Source organism: Aspergillus uvarum (assembly GCF_003184745.1).
Source record: "Aspergillus uvarum CBS 121591 unplaced genomic scaffold BO82scaffold_64, whole genome shotgun sequence".
In the NCBI taxonomy this organism is placed as follows: Eukaryota; Fungi; Ascomycota; class Eurotiomycetes; order Eurotiales; family Aspergillaceae; genus Aspergillus; species Aspergillus uvarum.
In genome coordinates, this window is record NW_020291361.1 from 121,770 (window position 1) to 140,731 (window position 18,962).

The 18,962-nt window shown below is 20.9% G+C and overlaps 2 protein-coding genes across 2 annotated transcripts; one reads left to right on the forward strand and one right to left on the reverse strand.

Annotated features, from left to right (window-relative positions):
* Positions 1-114: 114 nt before the first annotated feature.
* BO82DRAFT_377805 (transcription elongation factor 1 family protein) lies at positions 115-640 on the forward strand (the record flags this gene model as incomplete). Its single annotated transcript, XM_025637601.1, has 4 exons — positions 115-117; positions 150-194; positions 248-386; positions 447-640. 4 exons carry the CDS (start codon positions 115-117, stop codon positions 638-640), a joined length of 381 nt encoding a protein of 126 aa, XP_025487967.1.
* Positions 641-731: 91 nt separating this feature from the next.
* BO82DRAFT_358022 (uracil phosphoribosyltransferase) lies at positions 732-1,506 on the reverse strand (the record flags this gene model as incomplete). The annotated part of the gene is made up of 3 exons (XM_025636169.1): positions 732-870; positions 928-1,099; positions 1,148-1,506. Coding segments are annotated over 3 exons (583 nt in total), but the record flags the coding sequence as incomplete, so codon positions are not given.
* Positions 1,507-18,962: the final 17,456 nt, after the last annotated feature.

Sequence of the window (18,962 nt, forward strand, 5' to 3'; positions counted from 1 at the left end):
GCCGGCCCGTGACCATGAGCACAACAGGATTAGAGTGTTCATACTTTCTAGCCTCGCACCATCATAGATCACAAAAGTTTGAATCATGGTATGTTATCTGAATTCTTGGTAACAATGGCAATAATGCTAATGCTCGCTTTACAATATAGGGTAAGCGAAAGAAGTCGAGCAGGCAGCCCCAACAAACACGAAAGGTGATTGATGCGCTCGGTACCTATGACCTTCACTGTTTATTGACTCGCGACAGAAAGAACCACTGCCCACCACATTTGCATGTCTGTTTTGCAACCACGAGAACTCGATCATAGTAAAACTGGACAAGAAGCTTGGTCTGGGAAACCTCACTTGCAAAGTGTGCGGGCAACGATTTCAGACAGGAATCAACTGTGAGTCCGCATTTCCTGGATCGTCCTCGAGGATGTCGGCCTGCTCATCTCACGCTCTAGACCTCTCTGCCGCCGTTGACGTATACTCGGACTGGGTGGATGCTTGTGACGCGGTTGCCAAAGACACTGCCCATAGATACGAAGAAAGTGATGCCCGCGGCGGACACTCGAATGACTTCACTGCTTCACCCAGTGCTCGAAACCTCAGTGCCAATGATGCGGATCCTGGTGATGAATATGCTGATGATTACTGACGTGCCTGCGACAATTGGCAGGAAGTAAGAACCAGATCTGCCTTGCTCTGGTTCAATTGACTCCGTCAATGCCTACATACCGCTAAATTGAGTGTAATAAAAGTAATGTCATTTAAAGAAGACTCCCTCGTGACCTCCGCCATGCACCTGATAACCTCTTACAAGTACAAATATCGATCTAAAGTGTATAATATCTGTCACCAAAGTCACCCAGCCCCGGAATGATATATCTAGCGGTGGCGGTCAGTCTCCCACCTTTCATACTGTAGAGAGTGCGCGACACTTACTTTTTCTCATCCAAACCCTGGTCTATAAATGCAGTTACTACCCTTAGCTTGGGAAATCGTTCTGCGAAATCCGCGACTCCTGATGGACTTGCAATAAGATTGAGAAAGAGTATGCGGTCTTCAGGAACACCCTTCGCTTTAAGAACTTCGACTGCAAGCGTTGCAGAGCCGCCTAGGAACAATTAGGTCGAGCCAGCCATGTCGGTGTGTCGCGACTTACCGGTTGCAAACATTGGATCCAGAAGGAGTACCCATCGATTGCGTATATCAGTTGGAAGTTTTTCATAGAAAAGTTTTGGTTTGCAGGTCTCCTCATCCCTTTGGATCAGGATTTTGCCGATACGCACGGATCGGCAGCAGTCCCTTAAGCCTTGCTCCATGGCTTCCCCTGCTCTCATTATCGAAACGCCGCATATTTTCCCCTCAAATCTAACTCCGAGGTAAACCCGGCCTACGGGTGTGGTGACCGATTGCTCGACCACTGGTAGATGGTTGAGACCTTCCTCGACTAGGAGGCGAATGATTCTGTTAGAATAGAATATGAAGTCGGCTCGACAAGTTTGCTTGTCTCTGATCATACTGTCAAGAGGATTAGCCCATCACAGTACAGGACGGAGGCAATGATCCAAAGGAGTATTTAAATGTTTATGCCATTTCTTACGTCAGAAGAGCAATCAATTGAGGGGTTTGGGGAAGGACATGGACATTCTCGTAGGATATATCCTTGGAGACTGTTGCTGTAGGCTTTTCGTCCTCTGGTCTGTAGAATGGTCCAACGCCCTGTGCGGGAGAAGGTACAGGTTCGAGATTGTTGTTATTATCCATGATTCAAGGCTTGACTATTGTCCTGTAATAAGGGCAGAGTGTGAAAGCGGGGAAGGAGGAATGGGGAGGGGGGCAATAAGGGATTGGTTCTAACGTCTGTGCTCCGGACTAGTATCTGCTCAAGTCGAAATTGGCAGTCGAACTATATTCCACTAAGACTAGTTTTACTACTCTATGTAAAGATCTAATGTCTTTCCCATTAACAGTATAAAACCTGAGAGTACGTAAGATGAGATAAAATTCTTAGATCCTTCATATTTGAATTATCCAGGTGATATTTATAATTATGTATATAATAAATTTGTAGTGTTCAGGTGCTCTGACATTCTGCTGCACATGTGGCTCTGCTATACAGACCGCCTTTCTATAACAGGCCGGTCAGGCATCCCAGTGGTAGGTGCCCCAGGCATCTGTTATACTTTATCTGTACATAGCTGTAGCAGTCGGTCTGGTGGTTTGGTGCAGTGGTTAATTGTGCTGTATATTCCTGCCTATGGCAATTCTTGTATATATATCTGCCTCACTTTATTTATAAAAACGGCTTTTTTTAATATAATTAAGAATACTATATGTATAGACTTACCTACTGTAACTATATAAGAGTTTAGGTAGTAAAATAGTACAATAAATAAATAGCTCTTATGAGATTTGAAATACTAGTATATTATTTAAAAATATTATTATTAATTGATTTAATTTATAAAGCAGCTGTTATTTTTATGAATAGCTGTAATTAGCTTATCTATATTAAAATATAAATAAATAAAACTAGTATAAAACTATAGCTGTTACTAATTTTTTATTAGTAGTAATTATAATTTTTACTTAAAATATTATTTATATTATTAGTAACTATAGTCTACTATAATATTAGGTATATGTTGGCTTTTGAGGCCTTGAGAAACAATAATTCATAGATAGATGGTTGTTTCCCTTATTCTAGCTATCTTAATACATACATAAGGTCGCCTCTTCAAAGCGGTAAGAAAGGGCAGTATCATACCTCCCTAAGGTGTTGAAGAAGGCAACACTCCCCCTGCTATACAAATAAGATCTATATACTAAATAAAAAACTAAAAAACAGGAATAAAAATTAATATTATAAAAATAAATATAAAAAAAAAGTTTATTTACTAAGTGCTAAATACTAATTTAACATCTTCATTAAGATGTTAATAAGCTAGAAAGGGAGTTTAGCAAATACCAGCAAGCCTTTTATAAATAGCTTTATTAAAAGGCTACTTCTCTAGTGATTTTTTATAAAAATCAACATTTTTCTATATAAAAAACTACTATTTAATATTAAAAAGCATCTTCTAACCATATATTAAAAGTATAAAACTAATATTTTTTATAATAAAAAAATAAATCTTAAGTACAGTTGTACAAGATTTCTAGATATTATTAGTAATTAAATATAATAAGCAATACTTATCTTTAAGTAGTTTTTTAAAAGCTCGAGTATTTTTTGTATTTAGTAGTACTATAAGATTAAAGATATTAGTAAAGTTTTTTATTATTATTTTAACTATAGGCTTTTTTTATAACAGATAGTAATTAATAATCCAGTTATATAGTTTTAAGGTATTAATATTATTATTTATAAAAAATATTATATTATAGAAATATTTTTATTTTTATTAAATACACAGCATATAAATTTTTTGTTAGAGTTGGGGTTTTTATACTGTTTTTTAGCTTTATTTTTTATCTTTTTATCTGTGCGGACTTTTTTTTAAATACTTTATAAAACTTTTTTATATTTTTAATATATTAAAAAAAGATCTTAGCAGTAGAAATAATATAATTCTTTACTTTAATTTAATTCTAGACTTTATTTATTTAGTTATAAAAAAAGGTTTTATTAGGTAGCTTTTTATAGCTAATCTACTATTTACTATAATTTTAGTTTAATACTTTATCTTTCAGCTTCTTTACTATATTATTAAACAGATTTAGTACTGTATAGAAAGTATTAATTTTTTAATTAATAACTTACTATTACTAAATATTTACTATATTATTAAAATTATTAACAGCCTGTTTAGTCTGAGCAATCCAAAGCAGAATTAGTTTAAAAACTTTTTTTAATATTATATTTTAACTTAAATTCTGGCAAAGTATTATAAGATTTAAGATTATTTTTAAAAATATTTTTACTATACTAGTTAATTATTTAATAAAAATTTAACTTAATTTATAACTAGTAGAAAATATAAATAATTAAGTTATTATAAATTATACTATATCTGTAGGTATATTATGTATCTTATATTTCATTCATTATAAATTTTAAAAGCTTTGGTTTGTTGTAGATTAGCAGCAGAAAAAAATATAAAATATTAAAAAAAAAATTAGCTAATATTATATAATTAATAAATCAGATAATTAATATCTCTTTATTAATCTTATAGTTTAAATAATTAGGGTAAATATTTAAAATAAAATCAGTATTCTAATAATCTAATATATTTTTATTATTCTTTTTTTTAATTATTTTAGTTTTTAAGATTGTAATATAGTTATTGGAGTTAGACCTGGAGGAATAAATATATTTTCTAAGACTTACAGTCTTAGTATATTTCTTTAGAATTAAAAAATTAATATCTTGGTCAGAGTTAGAGTAGAAGTTAAAATTGAATTTAAAATTAGATCTAATTTATAGACAGGGCTTTAAAGGACTATAAAAAAATAGTAAATTATTAATTTAAACTATTTTTATATTTAGAAAAAGATTAGTTTTTTTAACTTATTATTTTTATATTAGTAATCCGGTCTTAGATAAAGCTTCTTTTTATTTAAGTATATATATTTTTATAGTATGGAGGGGGATGAGGTACAATATAATTTTCAGATATAATAAAAATTAAATAAAAAATTAAAAATAAAGGATTTAATATTTTTTATAAAGCCAGATTACAAAATCTTACTTAGCCAGGCTTATTTAAATATTTTAAATAATTCTAGTTTTGCTATTTATCTATCTAGCTTTTATATAAAAAGTCTTAATAACTTTATTTTTAAATTTAAAATAATTAGAATTAGTTCCAGCAGGCAAATATAATATTAAAAAAATAATAGTATTAGAAAAGATTAAAAAAGAAAATAGTAAATAATATTAAAAAAAGTAATTAGTTAAAGAAAAGCAAAAAAAATAAAGTATAAAAAAAATATATTATAGTATTATATTAGTAACAGTAAAATAAATAGTTACTATTATTTTAAATAATCTTAACTGTATTTTAAAATATAAGTTATATATATTAGCTTTTTTAGATTTAGACTACTAGTCGGTTGAGAATAGTATTACTTATATTTTTTAACTAACTATCTTATATTCTTATATTTTTTTTACTATATATTATATTTATTAGTATATCTAAGCTACTTTACTAAATACTTAAATCTACTATTTTTAAAAATATTAACTAAATAAAGTCTTAATTTTATATAAGTCTCCAGTTACTGGATCGGATTTAGAAAGTTAACAGTAAAAAAAGATTTTCTAAAAAGATTTTTTAACTTTTTTATATACAGCTCCAGGTATATAATACTAATAACTAAATAAATTTATAAATCTAAAAATAGTTTAATAAAATATACTAATCCCAACTTTTTTTCTAGAACCTTGAAAGATTATATAAATATATTATTAAATTTTTTTATGACTGCTGAGTTTTATAATCTTAATGAAAACAAAGCTTTATTAAATCACCTTTTTTAAATATTAATGTAATCGGACACCGAGCCGGTGTGATACCAAGCCGGTGGCGGTCTGCTGCTGCCTTGCTGACTGCCTCGCTGGCCGCTTTCTAAGACTATTTAACTACTAAAAAAAACTATATATATTAATTCTTATTATTTTTATAAGGGTATTTTAAATAATTATATCCTTTACTTTTATATATACTGCAGCGGGCTGGCTGGTATATCCTAGCCGGCCTTGGTACTACAGTCTAAATTACTTTATTTTTTTATATCTAAACTATATTAAAGCTTTTTTAGCTTATTAAAGTATCTTTCTACTATATATAATAGTATAAAATCTTTCTTTTTTTAATTTACTTATATAAATTAGAACTACTTAACTTATTATTAAAGCAAGACTATATTTTATATAAACTATTCTACAGCCTTAATTATCTTTTTAATAATTTTATATAAAACTATTAATACTAGGCTTTAATCTGTAAGTTTTTATATTTTTTATTTCTACCTTTTGAATTTATATAAATTTGCAGGTATTTTTCTAAGATAGAAAAACTAATTAGAATATAGGAATATTAGTAAAGTTAGTGTTTTTAATTAAATCTATAGTATTAAAAGTACTTTTTAAAGATTTAAAAAAATAAGGCCGGTAGTATAAAATCTACTAAGTATATTAATATTAAAAAAGGCCTTAGCGTGGATACTATAATATAATTATAAAAAATTAAGCTTAGTAATTAATTTTTTTATAATAAATAGCCTTAAAAAAAACTGGCTATATAACTTTTTTAATAGTCTAAAGCAAGTAATATTAAGTGGCTGCAGTTTATAGAATAAATAGGCAGATATATATAAAAAAATAATTTTTATACTGTATAGAACTAATTAAACTGCTAAGTTGTATAATTTTATTATAGCTATTAAAAATTAATATATAATACTTACTAATAGTTTTTAAAGCTGTATATCAGTAATATATTTTAAAGCCAGTTAAATCTAAGCTTATTAGTAGTTCAGCTATTTTTACTAATACTTAGATAATAAGATTTTAAACAGACTTTATACTATATTAATTAATAATTTTATACTGTAAAAATAATCTGTAGTAGTAGGACTGTTTCTAAAACTAATATTATAATAATTAAAGTTATTTATTTATAATTTTCTAGCTGTATATACTTTGTATATAATTTTTATATTTTTAAACTATAGATTATACAAACAGTTAAAGTAACTTTTATCTAAAATCCAGTCTTATCTATATTCTATATATTTTTATTAAAAATACTATATTTTTGGACTGTATTATAAATAAGATTAAACTATTTTTAAATAAGATAAGAATCCTTATATTTAGTATATTAATAATTATACTTTAATATAAATTTAGATATTAGTTCTGGATAATATTTAATATAGCAAGTAATCTAATATTCTGATATAGTACTATATTAATTTGGCTTTAACTTTGCTTAATATAGCAGCTGGGTAGAGAATTAAATATTATAGATTTTAAAAGGCAGTTTATAATAGGCTATATTAAAAAGCTATTATTTTAATATTTTTTTAATTATAGATAGCTTTCTACTATTAGCATCTCTTTCTATATATAATTTAATACTATTTAAATAATTTTTAAAGGTATTTATTTTAATATTAAACACGGCAGTATAGGCAGCCTTTATAAAAAACTTTCTACTTTTAAAAGCCTTAATAGTAAGATTTAAATATTTATTTATATCATCTATATTAATATACAAAAAGAAATACTAAAAAAATCATAAAATAATATAAATAGGGCAATATGGAAGAGTTCTTTAATTTTAAGATATTAAGAATACAAGACGCGGCGCCGTAGGCGCCGGCTTGGTATTACACCGGCTTGGTGTCCAATTACATTATATTTTTATCCTAGGTGTTATATTAATATTTCATATTTATTTATACTATTTAAAGTACGTCTATTACTATTATAGATATAAGAAAATTCTGTAGTTAATTACTTAACTCTATTACTATACTAAGGTTTAAGGTTGTCGGCAGTTTTATACTATATATTAATAAATATAATAAAAATTAAAATAAATATATTCTTATAGAAATTTAAAGTTGTTTATAGTTAAAAAGCAACTTAAATTAATAAGTTGTATTTATTAAAAAAGTAACTATATAATATAAAAATATTTTAATTATTTAGTTAGTTTTTTTACTTTATCTATCTGTTTAGATATAGCTTGTAGTAGTAAACTACTGCTTAGTACTAAATAATTTAAATAAAACTATTTATAAATTAAATAAAAATTTTAAATTCTAGTTACTAATAAGGATTTTAGAAATCCTCTAATTACTAAAAGTAAGTCTTTTAAATAATAGATTTATTTATTATATTATATCCTAGTTGTATTCACCTGCTATAATTATAATATACTTTATATATTTATAAATAATAATTAAAGTAGTATTATAATTTTTTTACCTCTGCTTTTAGGCAATATAGTTATAATATTAATAGTTAAAATATAAAAAGATATTAGTAAAAAAATAGATTATAGCTGTTTATACAGCTAGTATTAAAATACTTCTTTTATATATTTATAATAGTATATAATATACTGTTTTATCCAGTATTTATATTATAAAAAAGTTAGTTCTTTTAGATTTTTTAATATTTAACTTTTTTTAGGTGGCCGAGTGTATTCTATATATTTTTAAATATTTTTTTAAATATTACAGTTAGTATATATAAAGAGTATTAGGTATTAAAAAATAGTCTGTTTTATTGTTTAAAAGAAATAGAGGAGGAATAGGTACTGGATTACTATTATAATATTTATTCTTTTATATTACCTTTATTTTTTATATCTCTAATATCTTTATTTATAAGTATTAAATACTATTATTATTATCTGAATAAATAACTGTATAAATTCTACTTTTTAAATATTAGTTATTACTTCGCCTATAGTTTGAATACTTTATTTAATATATAAGCTAATAACTTATATGGAACTATTTATATATAAATTAATAATTTAGATATAATTATTTTTATAGCAACTTTACAGTACTAATACAGTAGATGTTATTTTAATTACTATATAATTTATAAATAAGCTTATAAATAAATTAAATTAATTTCTATTAGAAATAGTATAAAAAACTGATTTTCTCTAGTTTATCTGGTAGTTAAACTGATTTGTATGTATATATAGGGATTAGAAAGTTAATACATAATCCTAAAATAAATCCAAATATTAAACAAAATAAGTAGAATACTAAAAAAGATTTAGAAGTTAATTTTAATAATACTAATATTAATAAAAGTTTAAAGGCTATTTTAGCTGATATTATCAGCTTAACTAAAATAATTAATATTACTTTTAGTAGTATCAAAATAAAAAAAATATTAGTATAAAAAACTATATCAGCCTCTGCTTTTTTAAATATTGTTAATAAAAAAAAGATATTTGTAAAGGTGCTGAGATTAGTATATAAAAAAATATAATAATTAGTTTATATCTATAAGTTATTATTTTGAATAATTATTTATTTATTTATTTCATAGAATAGTTGTACTTATTTTTACTGCACTTATCTCTAGTACTTTAAGTTTTTAAAATATTAGTAAATTATAGTAGTATTTAAAAGGTAATTATTTAAGCAGCTATTAGAATTTCTGTAAAAATATTTATAGTATTTTTATAACTAGTTTTTATAAAATAAAATAGTTAATAAACAGTCTAAATAATATTTTTAGATATATTAATATATATACTGTTTAGAAGTATACAGAATTATATATAACTGATTATATAAAAGTAGAGTTAAAAGTTGCAGCTAGTTATATAACCTACAGTAGTTTTATATTTTAGTAGAAAAACACCTAATTAGTAAATATTATTAAAATAAAAAAATACTACTAATATAGAAAGCTAAAAGCAAGTAACAAAATATATAAAAAAATATAATAGATAGAATAAACAAAAAATCAATAAAATAAGTAAAAAATAGGATAAGTAAGAATACTGAAGAAGGTTGGAAAAGAGTATATTAGTAGTACTATAGGTATTTTATTAAATAAAATACCAGTTCTAAATAAATAAACTAATTTAAAAATACTTATATTATCAGTTTTATTTAATTAATTAATTTTTAGATAGACTAAGAATTATAGCAGGAATATACTACCAATATTAGCTTTGAAGGCCTTAAGAAATAATAATTCATAGATAGATAGTTGTTTCCTTTATTCTAGCTATCTTAATACGTACATAAGGTCACCTCCCCGAAGCGGTAAGGAAGGGCAGTACCATACCCACTCAAGGTGTCGAAGAAGGCAACAGTATAGCAACTTCTTATATTCTTATTTTTAGATAAATAATGTATTTATAGATTTTCTATTTTTTAGTTTTAAATATTTTATTTATATATAATATTTTATTTTATATATATAAATCGTTTTAATATGCTGAGTTCTAGACCTTTTTAGTAAGCTGTTAGTTGGTTTTTTATATTAATATATATATATATATATTCAAAGAAATAGGTCGGTTAGGTATGGTGTAGTATGTTTTATCTAAAATTAATTTTCATTATTTCAAAAATCTAATAAGATTTTCAAAGTTAAATATTAATTAAGTCAGAAGTTATTAATATATTAGGAACTACTTAATAAAGTTGACATGTTGGTTAGATAAGATAAAAGCAGTTAAAAATAGTCTTTTACTAATTATGAAACTAATTCTTAGGGATTTTCTATCTTTTAAGAATTTTAATATTAATATCTTAAAAAAACCTAGTTTTATACTAATATGAAAATCAACATTAAAAGTCCAATGAATTAATATTAAAATTAGTATCAGAATATAAAAATTAGCAGCTGTATACTATAAATATTATATAATAATTTATACTTTTCTACTAAGCCGGACTATCTAATCTAAAGTATAAACAAAAATAATTTTAATATATAACTGAAAAAATAATTTAAATATTTAATTATATTTTAATAATATCACAGTGCGGGCTGGGTTATTAAATACTGGCTGACTTGAGTAGTAGGAATAGTAAAGCTGGCTGTTGTACAATACCTGTGGCATGCAGCCGCCAGCTCCCATTCTAATACTAATATCATTCCTGATTTATCAGGCTTTTAATCCGGGTTTTTATATTACTATAAAGCTGACACTTTTTTAAGATATATATAAGTATTTAAAATCTTTACAGAGATTAGAAATCTATAAAGATTAGTTTTATAATTAATAAAAAGCTGTTTTTAACTGCTTTTATCTTACCGCTTTTATCTTACCTAACCAGAATGTCTACTATATTAAATAGTTTTTAATAATTTCTAATTTTTTTATTCTTAGTTGTTTAAAAAAAGTATATTTTTTATTAAATTTTTAAGAAAAACCCTCTAGTATTTTATCTGCTTTAGAACAAAATTATTTTATATAAATAAATATTTAAAAAGTCAAAACTACTATTTATTAATTAAAATAATGAAATTATTTAAAAAAGCAGATTTAAATTCTATGAACAAAATTTAAAAGTATTAAACTCCTAGTAAAAATAAGTTAATATTATATAAATTATATTTTCTTCTTTAAAAAAAAGAAATTAAATTTAAAAAGATCTTTATATTTTTTAATTTAATTTATAATAAAACACTAAATAGATTTATAACCCACAATATACTTTTAATGATACTTGTTAAAAATATTAAACTAAAAATTAAAAAGTTTAGCTATAGTTAGCTATCTAGACTCTATCTATTAGTAAAGATAATATTAATATATTGATAAAGAATTACTAAAAAACCATAAAAAAGCTAAGAGAATTATAGGATTATTTTATTTAATAATATTATTAAAATATTATTATTTTATAGTCTAATACTATAGAACAGTTTAAACAGGCCTATTAGTAAAGAACTTAAAAATTAAAAAAGTCTTAACTTTTATATATTTTAAAATAATATTTTAAACTAAAATAAAAGGAATATATTTTATTTTTGAAGTTAGTACTAAAGCTTAGTTAACATATATATATGTATCAAAACCATTTAAAATTTAAAAAATAGTATTGATTACTACTTATTGTTAAAATATACTAATCTATAAAAAATAAAAGTTAAATATTTAAAAATTATTCAAATAAAGGCTTTAAAGAACTAAGATCTTTATAATAAAAATTTAATTTTTTTATTAGAATCCTATTAAGATAAAAAAATTGTAAAAAGAAAATACTCTACAGTTAAATATATAATAATAATCTTTATTTATCAAATTATCTTCTTAAAAGGGCTAGAGCAGAACTAAAAAAAACTAATAAAAAAATTCCTAGTTAAAAAAGATTTTTAACTAAATAGTCTAAAGTAGGGACTATTACTTATTTTATTATACCTATTTTTTAAATATTTCTAAAACCTATATAGATTTAGATTTATATACTAAAGTTAATCTAATTAGCTTCTAATTTATTCTATAGTTTTATTCAAATACAGTTTATTTTATAGTTTTATTAATTATTATTATTAATTATTTTACTATATCTACTTATAGTATATAAAAAGTTTGTATTACTACTACAAATTTAAAAAAGAATACATAATTTTTTATAAAGTTTTATACAGCTATTAATCAAAACTTTTTAAAAGCCCTAATTTAGTTTTTATAACTATCTTAAAAGATCTATATATTTATACATTTATATTAAATTAATAAAACTAGTATAAAATTCGGCACACTTCCTCCACTGCAGTCCTTTGATGTGCTTACTTAATTCCTTGTATACTTTTTCTGCTGTAGTTTTTCAATATGCTTACTTGATTCTTATATACTTTCTCTACTATAGTTTTTTTATTAAAGTAAGTAATATTATAGAAAAAACAGTTTTTTTAATTATATAACTACAGGCCTGCTATATAACTATAAAACTATAAACTATATATATTTAGTTATATTATAACAAAAACTATTAGAAACCCCTAAACTAATATATACAACTGGTATATTATTATAATTATATATAATATTATTTATTAATTATTATATAATGTTTTTACTAGTTAGCAGCTTTATTTAATATATCTACTATATAGTTTTTTAATATATTATTTTAATAATATATAATACTAAAACAGCTGGTAGCTAACAGTTTAGTTATAAAAAACTATAGCTTTAGCTAGCTACTATAAACTTTATTTATAATTAAATATTTTTAGTTTTTTTTAAAAATAAATTAATTCTATTATTCTATTTAATATAAATTTATATTTGAAATAACTATACATTTTATTATTTAGCTGTAATTTTTTAATATTTTTATTAATACTAACTAATCTTAATGTTTTTAAGTATACTACTAAATAATTATATAATAAATAATAGATTATTTAAAAGCTAAACTAACTAGCTAGTATATAGTTTTACTAGTCTAAATAATTTATAAAATTATTAGCTAGCTGTATAACTAATTTATATTCATAAAATATATAAGTATATAGACTACAACTACTATACTATACTAAATAGTTTTAATAATTTAATTTATTTTTTTAAAAATCTTTTTAGCTATTTCAGAGGCCTGTAAGCTAAAATAATAAAACTTTAAAATATTTATTATAGCTTTATTATATTTTTAATTTAAATTTATTTACCGGCTTTCTGCTGGCGGTGTCTAATAATAATACTTTTTATATATAAATATAATAAAATAGTAATTTCTTTTTATATGAAAAGTATTATTTAAAAATAATCTACAGGGAGATTTAGACAGTTTTTATAAAAACTAATAGTATAGTTATAATAATATAAATCTCAACAGTTAAATATTTATATTTTAAAAATATTAATTTATATACTATAGTTCTGGATAATACTAAGCAGTTAATTTATAATATATAATACTAGCTGCCCTTATTTAAAAAAAGAAAAGTATATATTAATTATAAACTATTAGTATACTATTTTTGTCTATAGTATTTTTTCAGCTGATTTTTATTATTTTAGTTTTAAAAAATTAAATAAAAGATTGCTAAAACTAATATAAAGCAGTTTAATAAAACTACTATTTTTTATATTAGCTGGTTCTAAAAAAATATAAAATAAAAACTAAGTTATTTTTAATAGTTATTTTTTTAGATTTTTATACAGCTAATTAGTTTATCTACAGCCGGCTGTTTCTATAAAAGCAGATATTAAATATAAATTAATTTAACTGTTGCAGCCACAGGGCGGGTAGTTCTGCCACCATAACCCACCTTCGGGGACTCTTCAATATATGCTAGCTATCCTTAACTTGAGAAAAACAACAATTAAGATTATATAATATTATATTGTATAAAAGCTCTAATAATAGTAGCATGTTCTAAATTATATTTTTAAAATATTAATTCTTTGGTTCTGGACCTCTAAGGTATAGCCTGGCAGTTAAAAAATTACTTTTATTTAAAAGTAATATTGTTAAAAAGTTATATTATATTTTATAGTAAAAGAACATATTCTAATATTTCTTATAACTTAATATCTAGCTAAAAAGGTATTTAGTAATATTAGTTTTAGGCTTTTAGATTAATTAAATATCTGCTGCTTATATAAATATTTACTTATATATATTAAAATATATAGTATATTAAATTAGGCTATTATATTATTTTTTTTATATATATCTTTTCAAGCAACTTTATTTTATAGTTTAACTATAATACAGTTAATTAAGTAATTTATATTTGATATACTATAATACTTACTATAAATATTTTAAATTACCTTTATTTTTTAGACTGGGATATTAATTAATTAGTATTAAATAAAACAGTTTAAAAAATTTTACTATACTATAAAATATTTATTAATTATACAGTACTTCTAAAGATAGCTATAGAATTAAGTATTTAATAAAACTAGACTAAAAAAACTAGAAAGGCTGCTAAAATATACTGTATCTAAATCTATAAGCAGACCATCTAGTATTAAAGTATCTAAATATTTTAAATAATTTAAAATGTAAACTAAATAATAAATTTTATAAATATTTATAGTATATAAATCTAAGCTACTATTAATTAGAATATACCAACTATATACTATCTATATAAAAAATATAGATAATATTAAATATATACTTTTTTTCTTTTAAATGTTTTTTTTAAATATTTATACTACTTTAATTAGATTTAATATACCAACTGTCTTCTACTAGTTTTATAGCAGATTTAGAAATAATATTTTTAATATCTATATTTATTTTATCTGTATTTATTATATCTATATTTATTATATTTATATTAACTATATCTTTTAGAAAAAGTTTTATACTATATTATATATTTACTGCAGAAGCTGACTTATTAATAAATCTATTATTTATAATTTTTATTATATTATTAAATAGACTGTCTAGTATTAAAAGATATTAAAACTTTAATTTGTTAATTAACAGACTTTATTTTTTAGATATATTTAGTTGTTTAGATACTTGCTTATTACAATATATTTTTATTATTTTAGATTTTTTGTAGTTAGTAAAGCTAAAGATACTTTGTTTTATACTTTTTTTCTACTCTGTTTAAAAATAGTATTTTATATATTTTTAAATTTTAAAGTACTTAAACTACTATCTGTTCTTTTATTTTTTTCTATTTCTATACTATAATACAAACTGTTTTATATAGCTAAAATAGGTATTTAAGAATAGTTAGACCTTTAATAGTTACTTACTGTAATTAATAATTTTACTAAATAAACAGCTGGTATTACAGAATATATAGTAGATATTAAATAATATATTAATACTTTTATATAAAATAAAAAATAAAATATTAATAAAAGTAATAAAAAAATAATACTAATATAGATAATAACAGAAATAATAATACTAATAATACTAATTAAATTATTTATAGTTAAGTATCAAAATCTAAAAAAATTACATTTTTCCATCCAGATATAAGAGGAAGGTTAAATTTAAAATAGATAAAAAATACTATATAGTTTAGAAATATTAATATATTTATTAATAGAGTTAATAATACCATATACTATTATAAAAGACCAGCAGTAGAAGCTAATATTTTAAGATATTTATATAAAGCCGCCCTTGACTGGTATTTATTTTTATCTAATTATTAGAAATATATATATACAACTTCCTATTACTACTAAAATCTTTAAAGAATTAAAACTTTATTTTAAATTAGATTTCTTTAAGCTTTAAACTATTTATAAAATAGTAGCTAATATAGCTGGGCTGAAATATAAAGCAGTAAATCTATTTAAACTTTTATTTAAAATATTATTTATAATTATTAAATATTTTTAATTATTAGATCATATATTATATACCTGCTATATAAATATATCTAAATTCTAATTTTATATTTAATATTAATTAGTCTATATTTATAACTAATATAGTTAACATTTTAAATAAACTTATTATAAAAATAATACTATAGTAATATAAATTAGATTTTAAATAAAAATCTTATAAAAGATATTAAAAAAATAGTTCTAGTAAAAGGCAATACTTAGATAATTATTTTAATTTTAATTTTAATTTTAATTTTAATTTTAATTTTAATTTTAATTTTAATTTTAATTTTAATTTTTAATTTTAATTTTTAATTTTAATTTTCAATTTTAATTTTTAATTTTAATTTTTAATTTTAATTTTTAATTTTAATTTTTAATTTTAATTTTTAATTTTAATTTTTAATTTTAATTACAGATTTGGTTTTTATTACAGATACAGATACAGATACAGCTGTAAATCTAAATAATAATTTTAACTAAAATAATTTTGATTATAATTATAATTATAATTATAAGAATAATACTAACTATAATAATAATTATAATAGTAATACTAATAGATATTTTTTTAAGATTATTAGACTTAGTAAATATAGTGGCTACACCCGGGCCAGTTACTACTAGCCAACTATTTATAAAATAAAATAAAAAATAATAATAGTAATATTAATACTAATAAAAATAAATAGTTTTAAAATTATTAGTATTAGTATTAGTACTAGTAAGCTAACTAGATATCTGTTTAAAATAATATATCTACTACTAATATTTAGTAGTATACTAGATATACTACTATAACCAACCCTACTTTACTAAATAATAATTATACTAAATAATATAAAGCTGATAAAAAATATAATAAATATAATAGTATTAAAGCTTATAATAATTATAATAATTATAATAGCTATAAGATATATAAAAATATTTAGTATAAAGATTATAATTAGTATAATACTTATAAGAATAAAGATAATTATATATATTTTACTTTTCTATCTATTAAAAAAAATAGTTGTAATATATAATAGGTATTCTGTAATCTTTATATTAGAAACTATTATATAAATATATACTATATAGTATAAAAATATATACAGCAGAAAAAGAATTTTTTAAAATATTAATACTAATATTTAAACTATAAACTATATTTTTATTACTCTTTATCTTACAGATTATGTTTTTAATACTCTTTATTTTATAAATTATATTTTTAATATTTTTTATTTAAAGACTTCCATACCCCGCAATATAAAACTTAATATTAAACAAAAACTAAAAATGTATTATTTAAAAATAAGATATTTTTATTTATTTTAAAACCTATACTTTTAAATCCTTTAGTATATATAATTAAATCTAAAAACATTCTGATCTTTACCTAATATAAGAAGGATCTTAATATTAATATACTATATATTTAGTAAAGTATTACTATACTTACTAGTATAAATAAGACCAGTAACTTATATAAAATATAGTTTAATACTAATTAGTAAAATATTTATTTAATATAAAAAATATAATATGTAAGTCTATTAATAAATTTATATATATTAATAGTATCAGTTTACACTATTCAGCATAAATATATTATTTTTAATATATATTATTTTATTTTTTTTAGATTATATTACTATTAGTTAAATACTTTACTATATATATATTTCGAGTTAATAATCTAAAATTTACTATAGATCTACTTATAAATATAAATATTATAGATTATAAAAGTATTTTATCTAACTGTAATTATTAGAAAGTATATTTTAAAAAATATAAAAACTTACTAATAGATATAAAGATTTAAGTAAAAACATATATTAATATTTTTATTTATTTAATTAAATATATAATAATACTATATAATACGACTGTAAGTATATCTACTAAAACTAAAAGAAATTAGTTAATTATTAAAATTATTTATTTAAGCTAATAATTTTTAATAATAGTTTTATAAAATATATCTATTTAATAGATACTATTTTTTTTATCTAAATTATAAATAAAAGTACTAAAGATTTAGTAGTTTTTTAATACTTTAAATTAAATAGTATTTTTAATAACAACTATAATAGTTGCTACAGGGCTGAAAAATATATATAATATTTAATACAGTTCTTAACTAATATTAATTATACTTTTTGAAAAATATGAAATATTTTTAATATATTAAATAATCTATTTTTTAATAGACAGTAATATTACTGTCTGTATTGTTTTTTAAAATACAACTTTTATTATATATATATTAATAACTAATTAATACTGCTACTATAAATATTATTACTGCAACTGCTGCTATATAAAATAATTTACTAAAAATAAATAGATTATTTAATAGTATTATAATTTATATAGATACTTCTACTACTATTAAATATTTTAAAAAGGTTTTTGCTTAATATAATATATAGATAAATCCAGATAGTTTAAATATTAGTTTTATTAATCTGCCTAAGAATCAGTAGCTTAACATCTCTATAGAAAAAATAAAATAAAAATTAATCTAAACCACATATTTATTAAGTCTTTAAAAGGGATTAAAAAATAATAGATAAAATATTTAATAATTGTTATATATAAAAAGAATATTTTATATTATAAGATATACTTTAAAAATATATTTAGTATTTATAGTATAAAAAATAGTAACAGATCCGCAAACTAGCCAGTAAATTATAAAAAATAAAGTAGTAGTTAATTTTAAAAAAGTAAATAAGCTTATTATTTCCAATTTATATTTAGTTTTAATACTAAAAAATATTATTTAAATACTTACTGAATATATCTATATTACTGTTATTAATATATATATACACTTTTATTAATAGTTTAGTTAAAAAAATAAATATAACTATTTAGTAGTTATCATATATTATAGTTAAAAATATTTTATATAATAACAATAAGATTTATTAATACTATATTCTATATCTAATAGTAAATAAATCTTAATCTATAAAAGTATAAAATATTTTACTATATATATATTAATAATCTAGTAATTATATTTATTAGTTTAGACTAGTATATTAAATATTTTTCTTTTGTATTTTAATATCTATAGTACTAAAATATAAAACAGGAACTATATAAAGTATTTATTAGTTTTTTCTTTATTTCGCTATTTAGTTAGAAAATTAATAATTTAGAACTTACTATACTAAAAAAATAAGC